Source organism: Hypomesus transpacificus, chromosome 12 (assembly GCF_021917145.1).
Source record: "Hypomesus transpacificus isolate Combined female chromosome 12, fHypTra1, whole genome shotgun sequence".
NCBI lineage: Eukaryota > Metazoa > Chordata > Actinopteri > Osmeriformes > Osmeridae > Hypomesus > Hypomesus transpacificus.
In genome coordinates this window covers 4,647,799-4,670,021 of record NC_061071.1, presented here as the reverse complement: position 1 = coordinate 4,670,021, position 22,223 = coordinate 4,647,799, and the positions used below count along the sequence as shown (strand labels likewise).

At 43.1% G+C, this 22,223-nt stretch overlaps 1 protein-coding gene across 4 annotated transcripts; it reads left to right on the top strand.

The window, feature by feature from the left end:
- The first annotated feature begins 685 nt into the window (after positions 1-685).
- On the top strand, positions 686-22,157 carry tdp1 (tyrosyl-DNA phosphodiesterase 1). Of its 4 annotated transcripts, none has more exons than XM_047031241.1 (16): positions 686-1,168; positions 1,606-2,268; positions 2,551-2,594; positions 2,721-2,776; positions 2,874-2,970; positions 6,696-6,730; positions 7,521-7,613; positions 7,978-8,148; positions 8,355-8,433; positions 8,782-8,958; positions 12,719-12,767; positions 16,903-16,969; positions 17,054-17,161; positions 17,528-17,630; positions 19,968-20,073; positions 21,731-22,157. In XM_047031241.1, the coding sequence occupies exons 1-16, from the start codon at positions 907-909 to the stop codon at positions 21,802-21,804; spliced, it is 2,184 nt and encodes a 727-aa protein (XP_046887197.1). In that variant the 5' UTR covers positions 686-906; the 3' UTR covers positions 21,805-22,157. The 4 variants fall into 4 exon arrangements, with proteins under 4 accessions (XP_046887197.1, XP_046887199.1, XP_046887198.1 ...); XM_047031243.1 differs by having other exon boundaries at positions 1,577-2,268; XM_047031242.1 differs by lacking the exon at positions 21,731-22,157 and adding an exon at positions 19,339-19,489 and having other exon boundaries at positions 19,968-20,053.
- Positions 22,158-22,223: the final 66 nt, after the last annotated feature.

Below are 22,223 nucleotides of genomic sequence, written 5' to 3'. Positions count from 1 at the left end.
ATTTTTTTTAAAGTCGCCTTTCTGTTCTAAAAAGCCTTTTAAAATGGCATTGACGTCACACACGTCCTACGACCAGAGCTACTGCTTGACGGCAAGCTCTGGTTACTTCCACTTTACTCTCGAGGTATCGACAACACAGCTGACAGGTTAGGCTCTCCCTGTCAATAACCATGCTAGAAATAGTTTTGGCTTGCTAATGTTGTTGCTAATGTTGCTAATGCTCTGACATTCTGGTTCTGCTTTGGATGCCATCAAGCGGGATCTCTGGTCGTAGTCAGTCCTTCACTAACCAATCAGCATTCGTTAGCAGAATGCTAGCGTGTTATGGGCCACAACGACTTACCATGTAAGAAATCGAAAGGACATAAGTACTCCTTCATTCAACTTTTGACCTGTAATCTATGTTGAACATGCAAAAACTACAATCAAATCTGAGATTTATCAACAACAATCAGGCGAAAGAGACAAATTTAGCCGTTTAGCTCCATAGACTCCCATTCATTTTGCACTCGACCGCGATCACTCCCAGTGGAACTCTGGTGGAACTGCAACAAAATTCGGTACAATGGGGCTTAATAGGGAGTGGGCAGGCTCTCCTTAAACAGGCTCTGATATTACGTTGCTCTGATTGGTTGTAGATCTATCCAATTGAGCAAAGAGGCATTTGTTTTACGAGCTTGGATGACACACGCTCCATAGTCACAGCCCAATGGAGAGTTCTCAGACTCATATTCTGACTAGAATTATGAGTATGACAGCCGTACCTGTCAACATTGGAGTACCAAAATCCGGGAGATTAAAAAAAATTCTAGGCAAACTAGGTAGTAGCCTAGCATACATTTTTTGGAAGGGACTTCTGATCTACACTCCAGAGCAGAAGGTGGCGGTAATGCACCGATAAACTGGATGCCAACCGCCGTAAAACAAGAACACGAAGGAGAGTTGGTGGTGGCTGCACACATAGATGGCTGCACATCTCTGATCAAAACACGAGTATCCTGCTCTCGTTATACGCAGAAGTATGTTATATTAAAAGTTTTCCTGTCCAAAATACCCCATACTAATCAACCTATTGTACACTCAGAGCGTCCTGAATTGGTTGCATTTATTGTTCTAATTTTGCGAGTGTGCCCGTTAAAAGAGGAGCGCTTTCATCTGCAGGATTGCAGTGAGTATTTCCCGCCACACCACCCATTTTCAGATTTTATTCATTAAAACGGCTTGCTCTTAAGTTATTTGCCAAGCCGCCTTCCAAAGTGGCACGTTGACCATGGTCTTCGCCAGTTAGTATGTGTTAGCCTGAAGTTCTGTGCGCACAAAAAAATATACTTCATCCACTCACGGACTGAGTGGGCGTGTCTTCTGGAATTGGGCCACGCATCCAGCCTGTTTGAAGTACTTTAGATTCAGTGCCTCAGCAGTATGTTTATTAAGATCCATGATGTTTATATAAATTATATATGGAGCGCTGTAATGTTAGCCAGTGGAGCACAGTTCCAGCCCTGACCACGACGATTGTAGTACAGCGAGTTGAACAGCCCATAAACTTAATTTTAATTTTGTATTTCCTCTAAAGTACCCCTCCCTCCTGATCCCCTGAACCAGATATGTCAAAGGTAAGCTTGCATGGCAAGTGGTCCCTCTCCAGCAGTGATGATGATAATGATGAAGATTCAAAACCCACAAACAGTAATTCACCTGGACAGACCAAAACTCACAACTCTAACTCCATCACCAATCAGCTTAATCCCTACCTCGTTTCCGAACCGGTATCAGGCTCGGACCCTGACCCAGCACTAGTAGAGGAGGTGAAACCAGAACCAGTTCCAGTTCAGGTCCGGCCTACCTCCTCTATCTCTCCCTCTATTGGCTCTGAGGCTAGACATGTAGCCCAGGTCAGCCAATTGAACCCTGTGAAACATGGACGCCCCCCATCTTTGGCTGGCAAGAGGAAGAAGGAGGCAGATGATTCTGGCTGGGCCCTCTCCGACAGCGATGATGATGATGATGCAGAGAAGCCGAAAGCTTTGACTTCAGGCCTGAAAGACCCTCCAAAGAAGTCGACTCTGGGCCCAACCCCGAACCCCAAGAGGGTGAAGGTTGAAAACGACCGGCCTCCTAGCCCCCACGGGCGGACATACTACATCGATGAGCCAGACGATTTCTTTGAGACCAGCTTTCCTCCTGCTAATGACACATACCGCTTCTACCTCAACAAAGTCACAGGGCTAGATAAGAGATACAACACTGGGGCTCTGCACATCAAAGGTCAGTCCCATAACCACATGCAGCTACAAACTTAGAACATAACCATGCAAATGATTATGAGATATAGCTACAAATATATTTATACGTTAATGTTGAGCTCCTGCCCAAATCCAGCACCATTGTATCGGTGAAGACTATTGTAAGTATTACAGAGCAAGGACAAAAAACAGTATTGTGGACTGATACCTACAGTATGGCATGTCTAACTAAGTGTAATGTGTAATGTCTATCTAGCCTTCTGTCTGTGATGTTCATCTTTCTTCAACTCGTGTCCTTATTCAGAGATCCTCTCGCCATTATTTGGAACCCTGAAGGAATCTGTCCAGGTAGGGCTACGTTACAAAGCTGCACACTGTGCCTATATAACTTGTTTAGTGTGGGTTCACTGTATAACTGATTATTGTATCTTGTCATGTTACCTGCTGTATAAATGACTCCTGACTTCTGTTTAGTTCAACTACTGTTTTGACATCGCATGGATGGTCCAGCAGTACCCACCAGAGTTTCGGTAAGGAACCCTTCTTGAAATTAATGAAGAGCCTGTGATTGGGTTGATGATAAGGGAGATTTTCTGATCTGACATTGGAGTGTGTGTCTGTGTCCAGAGACAAGCCTGTCCTGATTGTCCATGGGGACAAGAGAGAGGCCAAAGCTCGTCTCCTCCAGCAGGCCCAGCCCTATACACACGTCCACTTCTGTCAGGTACCTTCAACAGTTAGAACTTGGAACACACCAACATTTTAGGCTACATTATAACCATCTGTTTAAGACTTTTAAAATATACTGATTCCACAGTCCACAAGGTGTTGGCCTATTGATTGTTATGTGGTTTAGCAGGGTTTGCTAGTTTAAGATAGAAATACTCAAGTTATAATAAAGTCTCTTGGGGCACCACCTCAAAATTTGTTTCAAGGGGCTGAGGAAACCTTGTTTGATAATAGCCTTCGTAATAATTAGTCTATCATCTTAAGTAATGAATTTGTTCTAAGTGTAGAGCAGATCAAATAACATGAGGCATCAGAATACACTAGTTACAATTAAACACAATGATTTATTGGAATAAATTGAAATATAATAAACAGTAATGGAAATATGTTATTGGCTTTAGTAAGAGTTTGATGGGCTAACACACGAAACAAAACATACAATGGGTCAGATAGAAAGAGCAGGAAGTGGGAGGAGAAAGAATCTTAGGCCTTTCAGTCTTTCCCACAGATTAGAAAGCAATTTGTGGCGGGGGGGGGGGGGGGGGGGACGTTACTCAGAACTTTTTTTTTTAATTAAACATATGTATTAGCTATGTTGGATGCTGTCCTTCTCTCCTACTCTTTCTTCAAAGCTTAAAGAATCTATCTCTTTCTCTCCCTGACCCTGTGTTTATGCTTGAGCAGCACTGGTTGAAGCCTGAAAATATTGTAAAATGTAGGCATAAATGCAGGTAGCAACGCTAGTGCTAGCGTTAAATAACTATTTAGCTGGTTGGCTCCATGACGACGGTTAAGGAGGGCTTGTGAGACTGCTCACAAAAAGAACGATGGGGAACCCACTTGTCTAGCAGATAAAGACATGTTCGTAGGTACCTAGCGAAAAGTAACGTAATGTTTCCTAGACCTAGCTACGGTACTAATGTTGAAGGCTAGCTGATATCACATTGCGTCGTTGCGAGACGCGTGAGGGACAGACACTCAGGGATAGCAGGGAAAGGAAATGCATCTGAACGAGTACGCTATATGTGGCGGCCAGTGTTGATTCTGTGGCGCACCGCCACAAATTAGTCTATGTGTGGGAAACACTGCCTTTGTCCAATAACAGGAATGTCTAGTGGTAAACTAACGGTAGTTAGTTTTATGTCTAGGTCTAATCAAAACACACAATGGCCGGGTTTCCAGATTCGTTAAGAAGCTCTTAACGCTAAGATCTTCTTAGGAACGTTCTAAGAGCACTGTAGGCTCTTAGAACGTTCCTAAGAAGAACTGTTGGAATAGATAAAATAGATAAAATAGACAGAATTATTTTATTTAGCTTCCTATGTTGTTCCCACAGTTGACCACTAGAGGACACCATTGTTTTTTCCATTACATTTTGATGCCCCCATTCAGGGGTGACTAACCAGTCCAGCATAAAGAGCCCCCCAAAAAAACGCACCATAGCAAAGAGCCACACATGCGTGCTCGCACTACAACAGCGGTTTACAGATCTAATGACAGTCATAGTACAAAGCATAATAGTTTTTATACGACCGCACAGGGCCTTGCGCCACTGGGGGCCTTGCGCCTGCCTGGTTTGCAATCACAACAAAGTTTGTTTATTTTTTCCTACTTTCAATATTTTTTTATTCCTCATCTTGGCTTGATGTAGCCTGGCTCTGCCCTCCTACGTATTTCCGCTCAATTTTCATTTATCTTCTGTACTAGGTTTGGGATTTTGGTTATGCGGAAAACACTTCTGTATTCGGTAAAACAGGTCTCATCACTTCGGGATCTGTTCTCTATGCTGACATGGTGCTGTTTTACCCAGGATACCTCCAGTTTCCAATTTTAAATCTTGGTTAATTCTGCACCAAAAAGGTAAAGGAGGGCAGCCTTTGGAAGAAAAAGCGATTCCCCATTGATCTCTGGAATTTAGATTTGGGTCGTGTTAGTCTTATTTGAGTGAGAACGGCTCGCCCAGTGACCCATAGACTTACTGTAGGCGGCAGCCATGTCTTGTTTGCGTCATGTCACAAATAAAATAATTTGACATTTCGGTCAATTTTACACCAAAAAGGTTGAGGAGGGCAGCTTTCAAGAGATATGGGAATTCTGCATTTAGCCAGGCGGTAGGATTTATTTTGTGATTTGTGTAAAACTTGCAATCTGAGTGAGACTGCGTCCGCCGGTACTAGGCTGGCTACATTGTTTTGACATTAGCCAGAGTCAGACTCAAGTCGTTCACTGGCAGTGTGTTCACAGTGTTGTCTTTCACTCCATTCTATACCAAAAATTTCAGGGCCGACTGCTTTTTATAGATACGAGCCTGCTGAAGATAGCCAGGGTCTCTGATTTCTCAATGCGAGTTTGTTTAATTCGTCATTCGCCTGGCTGAGAAAACAACCTCTGTTAGCCAGGTTAGTTTTGCCCGTTTTAGGCATTTAATGGTCTCCGACAGTCAGAATCACTGTTTACAGGCAAAGGTCGTGGTGGTCCTTGGAGACCATTAAGGAGCTAAATATACTATTGCCAGAGCCTGGAATCAAACCAGTGTTTTGAGTGATTTTGCATGGGTCTCCGGACATTTCACACTGAGGTACGTAGTAAAAATCACTGTTCGGATTTTCCCGCATCTGGTACTTAACCAGTTTAGATAAATACATGGTCTTCACAGTTAAATAATTTAAAATGCCCAAAATCCTCATAATAACAATGTTATTGTTGATTGTGTGAACTAGCTGGGTTTGCCGTTGGGTTAGCACAGCAGCGGAACTGGTGAGACCTGTTTTCCGGTTTAGTCATGTGACGTTCGACATATACCCCATTAATATATAAGTCTAATGATTCTTGCGCGTGCATCACATGTATGTCAATAAGCAGGCCCTCTCATGTTAAGTTCGCACAGGGCCTCGCAACCCCCCTGCGACGGCTCTGTGTGGTTTGTTTAAAGGCAGATATTGCTTTTCCGTAAAAAAAAAAAACGGACACATGGGAACACCCTCCTCTACGGGGAACGAGCTTTCCGAGAGCCCTCGGAGAGTTTGACGTGCACCTCCTGAATTTTCTAACTACCCGTCGTAATTTTGGATAGTTACGGATACCCCCTTGGTTGTGATTAGTTAGACAGTTAAAAACCGTTGCGCCACCCACTCTTCTGGCGGTGAATTGTTTTCAGCACTCACAGCCTACTGCGAACCATAAACAAAGTCTATCCGTCCTGATCCGTCCGTATCCGTCAGCCCGCCCATCCGTAAACGTGTCGGAGAAGCATATTGTGGCCTTCAGTCTTAAACAATGATGTTGAAACTATGATGTTACCAACCGACGCGATACGAAATGCGAAAGGGTCCATATATATATATACATATACAGTATATATTTGTTTTATTCCTCCAGCCGCTCAGTAATAGCCTCACAGAAGCAAGCAAAGAGCGGTTCGCCACCCATGCCCTAGTTGCATGTTGGGTCTTCCTTCCCCTTGCAGTCCCTGTGCCAATTTCATACGCATTTATCTCTTCTCCCCTCTTATGCTGCTGATTTCTCCTCTTCCTCACGTCTGATCCTGTAAGCTGTGACATCTAAATAAAACGATCAATTAAGGACTTGCGTTTGAAGTGAAATGTTATTTTCCTAATCAATCTTACTGAGACAGAGACACTGCAGCTGTACTGCCAAGAGCATGACCCTAATAAGACACCATAGAGCTGAGTTCAAGTGGATTTATTTGTTTTTTAACAGGCCAAACTGGATATTGCTTTTGGAACACACCACACGTAAGTGTTCCATTTATTCTCCTAGATTTAGAGCCTTTTATGTATTACATTTGTAACATCTCTGTCTCACTCTTTTCACACAGCCATGCTCTCTTTCATAAAATTAAATAGACTTAACCACAAGTAGGATTTAGCTTTTCAGTTGGTACATTTGTACGTTTGTTTTCGTTGTTATTGTTGTTTGTTTTCCATTTAATCCTGTTTTGTCAGTTTATTCTAGGCAGCTGATCGTCAGTTGAGAGTAACTAGTAAGATTATTCTGTTTCATAAATAAATCCTAGCCCGTCAGTTGCTACCCAGTTATGTTTGCTCGTCAATACACAAGAAGTGTAAACCCATGCCAACTAGAGATATGAATATGTTATCACATACATCCTGTAGGTCTCTCCATTCAAACCCCCACCCTCAAACTCAGGTCTTTATCTCCTCCACACACTCCACATGTTTTAATCTCTCCCACCCTTAGAAGGCTGATATAAAAACCCCACACACACACCTGAGCCAACCCTCAGTAGTTAATTCTGGACTCTAACATCACATCTTGTTGACGTATAAAAAAAAAAAAAAATTAAGTTGTAAAAATAATAATATGTTTGGCCATTTAGAGCATGTAAGTATGTTATCTGAATATTGTAGGGTTAAATAGGTAAAAATATTTTAAGTAAGAAAGTGTATTATTATGTGGTTGAATGTTATGAGGTAATTCCTCCATGGTTGTTTTGGACCAAGGGGTTGTACCGTGGGGGTTATGTGTTGTCCTGACACACACAGTGTGTTTTTGTCGTTGCAGGAAGATGATGTTGTTGTGGTATGAGGAAGGTTTCAGGGTTGTCATCCTCACCTCCAACCTCATCAGAGCAGACTGGTACCAGAAGACACAGGGGTGAGGCTTTTTGAAGCCATCTTCATCATTATTTTCATTATTTATAACTTTTTGGGTGTGCTTGCCTTTGCCTTAATGCAAAAAAAGAGGAGACAATGGGCAGCTGGGGCAGCCACAAGCACACCCTCACAATTTCCCCAGAAATTGTACCCTCTATAGGTTTTATTTAATAAATTTTAATAAAATGTATTAATCATCTCCTAAAACAATCTCACAAAGAGAGTCGTACAACCATAATCAAAAACAAAAGAGATAACCCACAACGGGCACAAAACAAAAGGCCACCCTTATTATTTATGTCTTTATCACCGACATTATCTTTACCATCATCTTCATGTACAGTGTTTCTGTGTCTTGATGCCAGGATGTGGATGAGCCCCCTCTATCCACAGTTACCGGCTGGGAGCCCAGAGACATCGGGAGAGTCACCCACCATGTTCAAACGTGACCTACAGGAGTACCTGTCGGCCTATCATGCCCCTGAACTCTCTGATTGGCTGCAGAGGATCAAGACGCATGACCTATCAGAGACCAGGTGAGACAAGGACCCTGGGTAAGAAACATGCACTGGCCTATAGTCACTGCCAGTACTAAATGTGTTATATGGACTCATGATGCTGCCTGACACATTTTCTCAGTTGTCAATCTCATCTTTCTCCACCTCCTCATCTTCTCCCTCTTCCTCTTCTCCGATTTCCTCTTCATCCCCCTCATGTTGTTCTTTTGCCTCCTCTTCCTCAGAGTGTACCTGATTGGCTCGACTCCAGGCAGATATTTGGGATCAGACATGGACAGGTGGGGTCACCTCAGGCTAAGAAAGGTACTAACAGGCTTTCTGACTCCTTTCTCTCTTTCTTTTCTTGTTTCCAACTTTTTTCTCTTATTCTCCCTGTGTCTCTCTTCTTCTCTCTTCTGCTCTCTGTGGCTGCATGGCGCTCCGGCACTTTCACTGGCCTCAATGTTCAACGAAGCCCTCGTTATAATCCGTCAGTCCATCTGTCTACCACCTGTGACAGTCCATTGCAGCAGAGTTGATCACATCTCACCTCTTATTCTTCTGACCTCTTTTCTGCCCTCCTTTCCTCCCTCTATCCTTCTCCATGCTTCCCTCCCTCCATCCTTTCTTCCCTCCATCCTTCCCTCCTGCCTTTTTACGCCCCTTTCCTAGCTACTGCATGAACACACACAACCCATCCCCAGTGAAGAAAAGTGGCCTGTCATCGGTCAGTTCTCCAGCATCGGCTCTATGGGATTGGACAAGACCAAATGGTTGGCGGGGGAATTCCAGCGCACCCTGACCACCTTGGGCAAGTCGTCGCACAGGCCTGATCCACCTGTTCACTTGGTATGTTCTTATTAAATCTTGCTTCCAATTGCAAAATATTTTTTGAGAGAAAAAAATATAAGAATATAATGTTCAGTTAGCTAGCTCTGATTTGGATGTGCAAATATACACAGGAGAATATCCATTGATATTTCTGTGAAAATCTAGACATGTTGCGCTTTTTATATTTGTTTAACAACATTTGTAGGCCTATTATTCATATAGTCTACTACACTATAAAACTACAAAAATGAAACAAAGTTGATGTCAAATTATGAGATGGAAATAAATACGAGGGAGGGATATAGCCTAACCTACAATTTCTATTTCTGGGAAAATTGTTAAGTTTACTTGCAAGCCGCCCCATTTGTGCGTAGTGTCCGACCGTGCTGCTATCAACTACAAAATTGACGTGAACACTGCTGAAACAGCTACACACACAAAACACACACAGCTAGCTAACTCCTACGTTCATCAAGACTCAGTTGTTTTCTGACATATTAGAACCTCAAAGCTGGAGTTGCCAGAGGATTGTCCGTGGCAACAGCTATACGCTCTAATCCTCAACATCCATCCATTCATTTGTATTGGTAATATTTTGCCACAAAATATCTGGGAGCTCTAGTTTGATCAATTTTGCCTTTTTGGTGTCCCACTCTGCCTTTTTTGTTACATTTTGTCAAGCAATCATTTAATGGAGGCAGTAGCCTAGGCGTTTGGGCTTTATATTTCATCTCCCCAACCCTATTTCCTGATGCCCAGTGGAGGTGGATAGATGCAGTAGCGCCCCTAGAAAGGTTTTGTGGGCACTGGAAATCTTGGGGTGGCACACAAAAATCTAAAGCCATGACTGACTTTCAGGAATTCTATTATGCTGTTGTAGTATATTGTGTAGTTGAAAACTATGTCAATATGAGTGTTAAAAATCCTGTAAAGTGAAATTGAAAAGGAGTTTTAAGTTCTTCATACCACAGAAGAATGTGTTGTTAACTACCCATCCAAATTGTAATGGAAAATAAATTAGGCTTTGAAATCGTTAGAAAATCAGCAGTCTTCTCTGCTTGAGACTGGGGGGGCATGTTGCCTCAAAGAGCTGAATCTCCGGCCCTCGAATGTATTGAATTTAGCAACCACAGCAACACAATCAATCGACAAGCTAAATCAATTGCAGATATCAGAACAGACCTACCTGCAGTCTCTGAGTGTTTTATGTATTAATTACTTTGTCTTTGCATTGTACCAGCTGAGTAACAGAATGCAACCGTCTGTGATTGTAGATATGTCGCTGTGACGTAGATCAGTCCGGTTTTGGCTCCGCCTATACAAAACCTGAGCTGAAAACGAAAGAGTAACTGTCTAACTCCACATTTCAGTGCAACAAAGTGTTCACACTTTGCACATGCTTTCAGGAACTAATTTCAGACGTATATAATGTACTGAGAAGCAAATCATTTAATTTACTTTACAGGATCTTTAAGGAATCGCATGCATCATATGAGATATGTTTCTTATTTTACAATTAATGTTACTATTTATCTGATGTGGAGGGGGAAAAAAGGAGAAAATTCCAGATGATATGTGACTTGAGAGAAGGAGGAGGGCATTGGGGGGCCCAGCGACTCACAGTATAGATGGAAAGATGATCCAGGATCAGATCCTGCTGTGTCATCTTCCTTTAAAGGAATAAGCAATCCCAGATCTGCTGGTACGAAGCCCAGGTATTACAATGTTCCTTTAAGTGTATTTTTATGATATCAAAGCAAAAATAAGTTTGAGGTTCGGTAACTAGACCAATTTTTCAGGCCTGTGAAGATCTAAGAACCAAAAGGAGTAGTTTGTTTCTATGTAGATCTATGATGCACAGGTAGTACTTAAATATGTAAGGAGCAGAGGTGAGATAATCACAGAGATCTAAGGATCAAATCTAGCCCTGCCCATTGCTCCAGTCAGCAGCATATAGCTAAAAGAATGGGAGGGGTCACAGCTTTCCATTTGGAGGGTATTGCCCCCCATGGACCTTACCCGAAGCCCAGTCTAGCCTCTCAGTCAGTGTGAATACCACATGTTGGTTTTCATTGTCTAGTCGTGAGGTGATTGACTGAGGCTAGCTATAACTTCATCAGAATAGAGCAGTTTAGGGCTCCTGGGTGACTCACATGTAGGCTATGGCCTTACTGCAGGGGCCCAGGATCGAATCCAGCCCGGGCAATTCCCTGCAAGTACTCGCCTCGCCTCTCTTTTATGTTTCCTGTCGATCTTCACTATCTCTTGGCACAAAAAAAAGCAGAAATGCCCAATAAAGTTAAAAATAAATAAATAGAATAGGAGTTGCTGTCTCCCGTTTCCCCTCCTCCCTCAGCCGTACATATGGATGTAAATAGATGTCGTGTTTGCATGATTGTTCCTATCATATACAGTAGATGCATGCCTGTGTATATTAAAAAAATATATATCTTTGTGTTTCACCAAGCATCATTTGCATGTAATTTTTGTTTCTGTAGTTAGTTGCTGTCAGCTCTGGGTTGTCATTATGCAAAAGCTCACCAATCCATGCTTTCTAATCACAATAATAGTTGGGCATCAAATTGCTAGCAAACAAGCAATAGACCACATCAAATCAGTCCACATAATGGAACATTCTCTTTTACTTTCTTCCCCTCATGCCCCTTCGTTGGTTGTTTGGTTTGGTGTTCTTCTCTGCATCAACGTCACTGTTTTTAAAAGTTTATTCCTGGTGGATAAGGATGCATTATCTGTGTCATTGATTATTTAAGCAATATAGTACGAGTGCGAGTGGGGTTGGTAAGGGATATTCCCACGGGTGGTGTTCGGCCGTAGCCACGAGGCCGGAGGCCTATTCGTTGCCTATTCCGTAGGCAACAACATCATCTGGGATGAATCTCTTTGTAAATGTCACTGTGTCACGCAGAGACAACCCCCCCGCCACTTAGCCTAACCCCTCAGACAGACCGAGAGAGAGAGAGACAAACTGCAAGGGCAGTAATGCAGCAAGGCAGGCCATTTTATTAAAAGACAAAAAGACAATTGTGCAGGCAACAAAGGACGGCTGCGGCTTCACCAAACACAGTGGTGTATGTGTGTGGTAGTAATAATATAGTTAATAAAAACACTGTGAAGAATATCAGCATATGCACAAGCTTTAACAATGAGATAATACGTATCTGAAGTATAAGTAGTAGAGCTGTGCCAAATGGCATTGTAAACCTAAGGCAGTAGTGGAAAAGAAAGACATTAAAGAGGGGAGATAGATGAGAGAGATCTCGGTGTGAATGTTGGTAGGTGAGAAAAGTGTGTGTGTGTGTAGGGTTCAGGGGGGCTCAGCTTGGTAGTGTGTGAGTAAGTAAGTAGTTTATTGGGAGCCGCAAGAGCCTCTTCCCTCTTTTACACAGAGATCCTGCAATATTGCCGTATAGAAGACCTGTCTATATGCCGGCTTTGCTTGTTTACACAGAACCAAACAAAGCCGGCATAATATCACCCTGTGGGTGCTTTTACGATGTTGCATGACGGCATTCTGCGTAAAAAGGGACTACGTAAGTGTTTTTGCCAGCGTGTGTAGTTCCACAATGACCCCCCTTTCTGTTGTCGGTCCCTTTTACACGACTGCGAGGCGGCATTATGCCGCAAAATCCCAGCTTTAACAGACTGTGTAAAATAGGCTACTGTGTTACACGTCTGGGGGTGGAATTGACAAACAGGTTGGGTTGATGTATAAAGGTGTGTGTAGATGTCTGACTGCCCTGCTTTGTGTGATCCCCAGGTATACCCTTCAGTGGAGGATGTGAGGAACAGTCTGGAAGGCTACCCGGGTGATAGGCCTTTCTGATTCTCCGTTACTCTCTGTCGCTTTCTCTGTTTATTGCTTTCTCTCTGTTTCTCTCTTTCACTAACTATTATGAACCTCTACAACTACCTATAGAGTAGTACCGTATTTTTCGGAAATAAAGCTGTGGCTTGTACCCTGATTTTACAGTTGGTTGTATGGCTTACAGTGCGTGTCCACTGTAGCGACGCAATGCGAGCGACAACATGTTTTCCACTCATTTTCAATGGAGCCAGGCGAATCGCTTGCTTGGTGCCAGCGGCGTAGCCTCGGGTAGTCCTGGGTAGGCACAGGCCTGCCCAATTTGTTCTAAGGCCTACAGAAAAACGAAAATATCTCCGAAAAATTATGTACCGGGCGCACATCGCAAAGTAAATAAGAACAAAAAACTGAAAAGATCCATATCCATATTTTTCTAGGCCTACCCAAAAATATTATTCTGCCTACTCCCCTGCTTGGTGCATTGAGGGTAGCAACGCGATTCAAGTTGAGAGTTTCTCAACTTTATGCCAATGAGGAGCGATTTTCGCTAGTGATGGCCAATCGGAGTGTTCTTGTTTCTCGTAATGTAGCAACTATGGGAAACATTTCTAGCTTTCAGTTTTAAAGCTGGAGGAGAAACTAATCGCTTGTGTGACTGCATATCCAGTCCTGTATGATACCTATGCAGTGGCATAACGACATCTCTGACGTTGATAACAAACCAAACCGTTTAAAAATCGGTTAAAAATTGAGCAAGTTATGGTCATTTAAAAAGTACATGTAGCATCAACACAATTTTATGGGTGAGCGAGTTGACTGTAGCAAGATGGCCAGCATGTGCGGACGTTCTAGACCGGGCACTTGTGCCCTAAGCACTGACTTTCAGTGCTTGGGGCGCTTCACTCACAAAACAAAACAGTGTACAACGATGGACACTACTCGCCCTAGACGGGCGCCATATTGGCTACGTAGCGGAAAAGGAGGAGCCCTTTTGGCAGCTTTTTCCACTTGAGTGGAGAAGCGTGTTCGTTTTGGCAGGTTTTGCAGGTGTCGCGAGCAGATTTGCGTCCATCACTTCCACCAAGTGTTTAACGTAAGTGTTCCATTTGAGACAGCACTTATCAGTGACGGAGTGTACTGAATATGTAAGTGCACTGTTTTGCAGTGCACTGTATTGCAGTGTGCTTTGTAAAGTGCGCGGTAGTAGACACAGCCCTAGTCTTTATATATATAAAAAGCTGCCGAAAGGGCTCCTCCTCTTCTGCTACGTAGCCAAGATTGCATCCGTTAAGGGCGACTGTTTTTTCGGACCGTTTGCAGTGCGCCATCCGGGTACTTTCAATGCACTGAATTCTGCTGGTTTTGTGAGTGTAAGCGCCCTAAGCACTGAAAGTCAGTGCTTGAAGTGCACAAGTGCGCGGTAGTAGACACAGCTCCAGTGAAATTGTATATACAGCTAGCAAACTAACGCTGGCATCGCTAGAATAACGACATTGGCTAATTCAACGTAGTGTAACCAAGCTGTTTGTACGTTCGTTTTCGATATAAATGTATATGGTCGTGTGGACAATGAGACACGGACGCGGTCTCTTTTCACTATTTTTTTTATTTATTTTTCTCTCTTTTCACAACATGTATTTTACTACTGCTCGTCTTGACATCGCCATTCGAACAGCCCTTACTGACTTCACGTAATGCTCACGGCAACTCCCGAGGAACAAAACACCCTTGTCCGTTGAACATAGAAAGTAGGTCTAATCTCGGTGCACTTTCATCGATCCATAAAAAGCAACTAATGCGATATGATACGATTCACCCCTAATTCGATGCGGTGCGATTCGACACAATGCGATTCAATGAGATGCGATGCAAAATAATAATAATTAATAATATTAATATGGTGTACATAATGATTTATTTCTTTGTCAGACAGCAAATCATCAATTAACTAAACAAGTGAAAGTTTTACTTCACATATTGAACAAAGTCACTGACCAAAGATAAAATAACATTAGACCTGGACCTTGCCTTAAACTAGTCCTTCTTTCCTGTTGTATGTGTTCTCTGAATGTAAAAAAGGGTTAACTATTACTGGCAGTCACAAGCTGCTGTAAACACTGTCATAACACCACACATTAAATTGAAGTCATACGTCTTACTTTAAGGTTTTTCCCAATCTCTTGTCTTACTTTGTCGTACACAACAGGGATTTGTTTCTCAGAGAATGCTTCCTATTCTTGTACCGGTGGAGCTAACCACTGACTGTAGCCATAGCTGAATCAGAGGGGGGGAGGCAGACGTCTCCACACAAATACCATGTAGCCTCTTCAGGTGACTATCTAAATTAGCCGTGCTGCCTGTGTACTTAATAGCAGCACAACATATCTTGCCAATTGCATGGCTCTATTTCCCATCTTTCTTGTAAAATCCAAAGTGTTGCCAAACCTTGGATTTATTGCAATTCGTAGGAACGTGTAACTCTTCCTCCGCCATGATAGCACTCGCCCAAACACGCCTCCAACTCACGCGAAATTTAGCCGAGAGACTTGAGGAGAATCGGCCACTGACAGCAGTAAAGATGAGAGCGCGCTTAAGAAACAGTTCTATCTAAAATTAATGGTAACAAATCATTCACATTTCTAAATACTAAAGATGTTTGCCTACACACGATTCTATATAAATACATCGGATTATACCAATTCAAAAATGTAGAACCGATGCATCACAATTTCATCCCACATTGTATCCGGTGCACACTTTTTTGATTCAGGCAATCGCATCGTGAGCTTTTATGCCGATGCACCGATGCAAACCGGTGAGTCTTTCCACCTCTAATAGAAAGGTCTGCTACAGTAGGCCATCAGGATTTGCAAGGTAGCTAAACGTACTATATCTTAAATAATTTTGATGACGTAACAATGGATTTTGCCACTAAATGAGTGAATTGGCTTTGTTTCTGGACATACTATCCACAACCGAAGTGTGTTACACAATGCTATAAGATCGCCTATACTGGTACTGTCAGGCCAAACAGTGTCCTAGGGCCAAATAGTGTCCTACCTGACGTCACAATGCCGTCGGTCGCTATCCCGACCTTAAATTCCTGAGATATACCAGTTTATTCTACTCTACTATTTAAAGTTTTCACTCGTTTGACATTCCCGAGACAGCAACGCGCGCAGGTAGAATACTATACATGTTGCCTTCCCGGTCTGTTTAAATTGATGCTAAATAAGATTTTTTTTTGTTGATGAAAACAACTAGCTAGCTAGCACCAGCTATCAAACGAGTGAAAACTTTAAATAGTAGAGTAGAATAAACTGGTTTAAATAAGCCTAAATACAAAACTTCCTACCTAGTAATAAATATATTTTCTTTCCGTAAAGGCCTGTAGAAGAACAATCAACAGTAAAATATTTCACAGCGAGTACAAGAGTTCAAGAGTTAACTTCGTTATAACTAACCTACAAGAGCAACGAGTCTCTCAATAAGAGTCATTGTGATCCTGGATCACAGGATCCAATCAAGCATTCCTAAGTGCCGTTGTACTCCCGGAACAAGTGGGTCTTGAGCCTTTTCTTGAAGGTGGGGAGACAGTCAGTGTCCCTGATGGAGGTGGGGAGCTGGTTCCGCCATTGGGGGGCCAGCAGGAGAAGAGCTTGTGTTGGGACCGGGCGGTCTTGAGCGGTGGGACCACCAGGCGGTTGTCTGAAGAACGCCGTAGGTGACGGGTGGGGGTGTAAGGCTGCAGGAGAGACTTGATGTAGTCGGGTGCAGTCCCGTTCACTGCTCGGAAGGTCAGTACCAGGGTCTTGAATCTGATATGGGCCCGCGTTGATGGGTAGCCAGTGGAGAGAGATGAGGAGCGGGGTAACATGGGAGCGTCTGGGTAGATTGTAGACCAGGCAGGCCGCTGCGTTCTGAATCCTCTGAAGAGGGCGGGTTGCACATGCTGGGAGACCAGCGAGCAGCGAGTTGCAGTTGCAATTGTTTTTTATAGAAAATGCGGCTTATTTTCCGAAAAATATGGTAAAAAGCCTAAATAAATCGCTCTTTTAAAACTTAAGTTTAGTAACCCCATTAAAATGCAGTATACAGGATTTCTTCAGGGGTGCTCTAACATGTTGTTCTTCCTACAGCGGGGGGCTCTCTACCCTACAGCATCCAGACGGCTCAGAAACAGCTCTGGCTCCACTCTTACTTCCAGTAAGACCAGCTATATGCACTCTGCAAAAAAACTACCACTTAGACTGATTGTTGTTTCATGTACCGTGTTGTTTGTGTTGGCAGCCGTTGGCAAGCTGAGGCATCAGGGCGGAGTCACGCCATGCCACACATCAAAACCTACATGAGGGCATCACCAGACTTCACACAGCTAGCTTGGTTCCTAGTCACAAGGTGTGTGTCCACATATCCCCCCATGAGTGAGTTAAACAGATAAAGTGATATTGTGCTCATTCGTCTAGCTCTGTCAGAGGAGTATTGGATGTGGAGCCTAGTTGTCAACATGCTTTACCCACAACTTCTAGCTGAGAACCTGCTATGGTCTGGCTCTCTTTTGCTCTTCCTCCTTCTCCCACCCCCCCTTTTTCTCCTCTCTTGCTGTCTGTTAGCTCATCATATACTGTCAACCATGAGACTGTCTGTCCGAGAGATACCTGTTACTTCACACCTTTTCTTGCAGTTGGGTTTCCCAGCAGCTGATTTGATTATCCCAGTTCTGTTATGATACAGGGTTGGTGTGTGTGTGTTCCATCTCTCCAGTGCTAACCTGTCCAAAGCTGCCTGGGGTGCCTTAGAGAAGAACAACACTCAGATTATGGTGCGCTCCTATGAGCTGGGAGTACTGTACCTTCCCTCTGCCTTTGTAAGTACACAGTTTACAGTACACAGTCTCATACACACACAAACATGAACAGCCTTATAAACAGGGCACACAGTTACATATGCACATACGTCACATGTGTGGTGTACAGGGTCTTTTGTGTCATTCTCAGGATAGCACTAGTGTCATTTTCCCTTGTTGTTGAGGTAGGCCATAGAATTACCTCAAAAGTTGCTTAGCAACAGTCTTGCTGTTTTTCTTTTTTTCCCCAGATCTGTAGATGGTTTATGGAATAGTTGATCACTTTCTCTCTTTATTCCTCCCTTTCTCAGTTTCTTTCGCTTTCTCCATTCCTCTTTATCTTTATTTCTCTACTTTGGTTATTGTTTAGAAAACTAGAGAACTGTACAGGTCATTTGTTTGTTTCCCCAATGGTTGTCATCTTTGATGACTACTTCATAAAGATGATATATAGGACAAACGTGTGTTCTCTGGGATATTACTGCTGTTTGAAGGGACTAATGGATTGATCGAAGAGCTACTTAAAAGTACAGCTTGACTTCATTAAACTGCCTTGCTGCGCCAACCTGTTCTGAATAAACAAGATTAGGTCGAACAAAGGGTTTTGGAGATGGAGAGATGGAGTAAAACAGGAGAACCAATAAATCACTTGTTTGTGTGAAGAATTTGTTTTATAAAAGACAATGTAAGCCCTATGAGAGGTAAGGGTTCATTCAGCTAAGATCAGTAAACATGGTTTGTTATTCCTTCTTTTCATTGTTTCTCTCTCTCTCTCTCTCTGAGAGAGAGAGAGAGAGAGAGAGAGATGGGGTATGAAGGACAGCACAAAAGAGAGAACAAACTTGAAAGGGAGGAAGATAATTAAATAGTGAATGCTTTTAGTGACAGATCCATTTCTATTTAAGTGAGTGTATGTTACTGTGTGTACCTGTCCTTGCACTACTGTTGCAGACACAGATTACGGCATGGCTCTGTCACCTCTGTGTGGGCTTCTCTCTTCCTCTTGCTTCAGTCAATTCATCAGACTCTGTGAAGGGAGGGAGGGTATAAAGGTTGAGAAACAAATAGTTTAGAAGAAGACACTTGTGTCAATCCCAAAGTTCTTGTAGGAAGCCTTCTCCTCAGTTTTAAGGAATGTGCATATCGACCTCTCTCCCCCTGTTGAGGTAAGCCTAGGTCAGAGTGGACCAGCTGTAGCTCAATCTGAACTGGGTGCATAGCCTCTCCCTCCATTGGGTGCAGACGCCGTCCAGCCATTCCTGCTGTTTCCCCAGTACTTATCAACGTTCCACAAAGGGAGCCCCATTGGGCGCTCCCCTACCCCACCCAAACACACTAATAGGTACTGCGCGCCTATCTCTCTCTTACAGACATACACAAACACAGTGTGTTCAGATTTCCAGCCATAATCTGGCCCAATATAAACAAATGAGGCTACACTCTGTTGCCGTGTCAGCGGGAGCAGAGTGTTGCCGGGAGACAGACAGATGTGTCTCACCAGTTTTCCTGGAGCCTCTTATGAAAACATTCCGCTACCATCGGAGTTGGCCTGCATTCAAGCCCTGGTTCTGTACGTCCTTCCCTTCACCTTTCCTTGTCTCCTTCCTCCCTGCATTCTTTCCTCTACTCTTTTTGGACAACTGGGACATGTAAAAGCTACCACCAGAGCTGGTCTGTATCAACTCTGCCTTGTCCCCATTTCCTTCCCTTCTTCTCATGTATCTTGCAGGGTTTCATCTCTGGGGTCTGCCTCACCCCTGTAGAAAAGGGAGCAGACGCCACCAGCTACTGCTTATCAGAGGCCAGAAGGGGTGACCCATTACAGGAACATAGGAGGAGCTGGACTAAGAGACAACTAAATCTAGAGACACATTGAGTCGGTGTGTCTGGATCTCTTTTCTTGTTGAGGCTCTCAGTGCCCCGCTTGCATTCTCTAGACTTTTCAAGGTCGCTGCCAATCTCTCTCTCTTTCTCTCCCTGTCACAAAAAGAAACTGCAGATTATTGTGGAATTTTCCTCAACTTTCTACTAAACTGTCTACCCATATCCATCCATTTATCTTTCATCTTCATCAGCCCCCATCTCTCTAGATATGTGGAACTTCTGCACTAATGTCTGCACAGGAATTACACTGGATAACAAGATTGCTGCAGTCAACAGTCTGTCTAGCTGAATGTCTCTTAGCTAAAGATTCTGGTTGTTGTTTTCTGGGAGTAACTTTCTGTGTTGTTTGTGCTGTTTCTGGTGTAAACAATTCATATACAATTATAGCCACTAGAAGTTTCTTTGACTTAAATATATTAGTTAAGGTTACTGTGTGTGTGTGCGCACATGCACATGTTCTCTGCTGTCTTTCAGAATATGACCTCATTTCCTGTGCAGAGGAACCAGTTTCCTGCCACAGTTCCGTCCTCCTCATTTCCTGTGCCCTTTGACCTGCCTCCAACATGCTACTCAGACAAAGGTAATCAATACCTCCCTACAATGCTGTGTGTGTGTAGTATGTGTGTGTCTGATAGGTATGTGTGTAGGAAGATTATTGCCTTTATGTGTGTGTCTGCCTGGTATATTGTGTCTAACAGGTGTGTGTGTTTGTCTCTGTATATCCCGATCCCCATTTGCACAATTTTTTATAACGTGTGCGGCTTTGTGAGTTCACCATGACAAATAATTTTGCTGTAATGGCTTAGACATTGGACACTCAGCGCTCGGAACTCCCTCGTTGCCAATGTTAAATTGGTCCAGCTGTAGCAGTCAGTCACATGTTGAGGGGCACATAAATACATCTGCAGTCATAAGGTCTTTCTGAAATGGTGTGTGAGGGTGTACATTGTGCAGTTTGAAAGGATTCAGTCTGTCATACTCTAGTGATGTCACATTTCCTCGAGCAACAAAAGATTTCTGGCTAGTCAAGGATGAGCACTTATTTATTCTCATTTCGGATAGACCTGAGATGCATGTAGGGGTCAGAGCACTGACTGGTAATGGCAGTGTAGAATGACCCTTTGGCCGGTCATTGGTCCCTTCCCCGACCTCTACTAACCCTGTTGACTGTCACAGACTGGATTGGGTTATACTGAAATCCTGAGGCTTGCAACATATCGCCATAGCAACTAGTTATTTTTATAATATTTTGAGTGATGAAGCATAAATGCATAAAAAAAGAGGGGTAGAGTGAGACATAAAGATGCTAAGGGAGAAAGAGAACAGAAAAACACTAGGATGGGGGGGGGGTACTGCTACAGAACATGAATAGGGTATGGGACCTTTGTGACATGGGGGTGTTTCTGACAAGTGAAGGCCAAGCGATTTTGGTTTTAGTTCTGGTTTGACAACTGTCACAACTTATTGCTCCAGTGCAAAGTCTGGTCAGTAGACGTCAAAAACGTAACCTTTCAGAGGAGAAGAAACATCGTGGGAGTTAAGGAAAAGAAAGCATAGAAGACAAATACAAGAGTAAAGGTGGAAGATTCATTTATTAGAAAAGGAAACTGTAGGACTGCAGGCCTACTCTGTGTCTCCATGTCTGGTCACTGTGTTCCAGTCAACTATCCATTGCTTTCATCAGACACCAGGTGCCATGGCAACCAACCTTAAAAAGGCAGTGAAGATGTGCATATCTGAATGCATCTTTTAATTGAGTTTTGAGTCAGAGAGTGTGTGTCTTTGTGTGTTTGAGACACTGTACTTGGTCAAACTGACAACAGTTAGTAGTGCAAATTAGTTAATGGTGAGTTGGTGTCAGATAGGGTTGTATACTGTTCACATAGTCTGTGTTTTGGTGTCAGCACTGTATACTATGGCTTAGGGGTGGGAATCTTTTGGTACCTCATGATTCGATTCAAATCGATACTTTTTTTTATTATTTTTTATTTTTTACATTAACAAAAAGAAGAAATCGATGTGAATCGCTAGAAGACTGAATCGCAATTCAAATGTGAATCCATTTTTTGTCCCACCCCATTCCATGGCTAATGGTTTCATTATGTTTTAATGTGTATCGTCTCTCTCCTCATGTTCTCTACCTTCTCTCCCATCCCTTCTCTCATAATTCTCTCGCCTCCCTTCTCTCCTCTTTCACCTCTGCTTGTCTTGCTCCTTTCTTCTGCTACTCCTCTCAGACCAGCCATGGATCTGGAATATTCCCTACAGCCAGGATCCAGACACGCATGGCAACATCTGGGTCCCCTCCTGAGCTGTGCCAGGCCATACTACGCATCCACATGCACGCACACACACACACACGCCCCTCTTACACAAACATACACCTCACACACACGGACAACTATCTCTCACTCACACAGGCTTACACCTGTGTCTTACCTAATCTGTCTTAGTTCATTTGTGCCTGTCTTGTAGATATCTCTTAGTAAGACCCTGAGGGTCTTTATTCCTGCTTCATAGTATTGAACAAAGCCACTTTTCTTTGTAGCTATCTGTGTTGTGATTTTGTGGCTGTAATAATCATGTTAGTGATCTATTTTGTACTGGATGATCAACTAGTTACTTATGTACTCCCAAGGTGACATTAAAACATTTTTACATTTGCCCATGTTTCTAGTCCTCAGTATGTTTGAAGCAAATGCATTGATAGATTGTGGCCTTCCCTGGGGG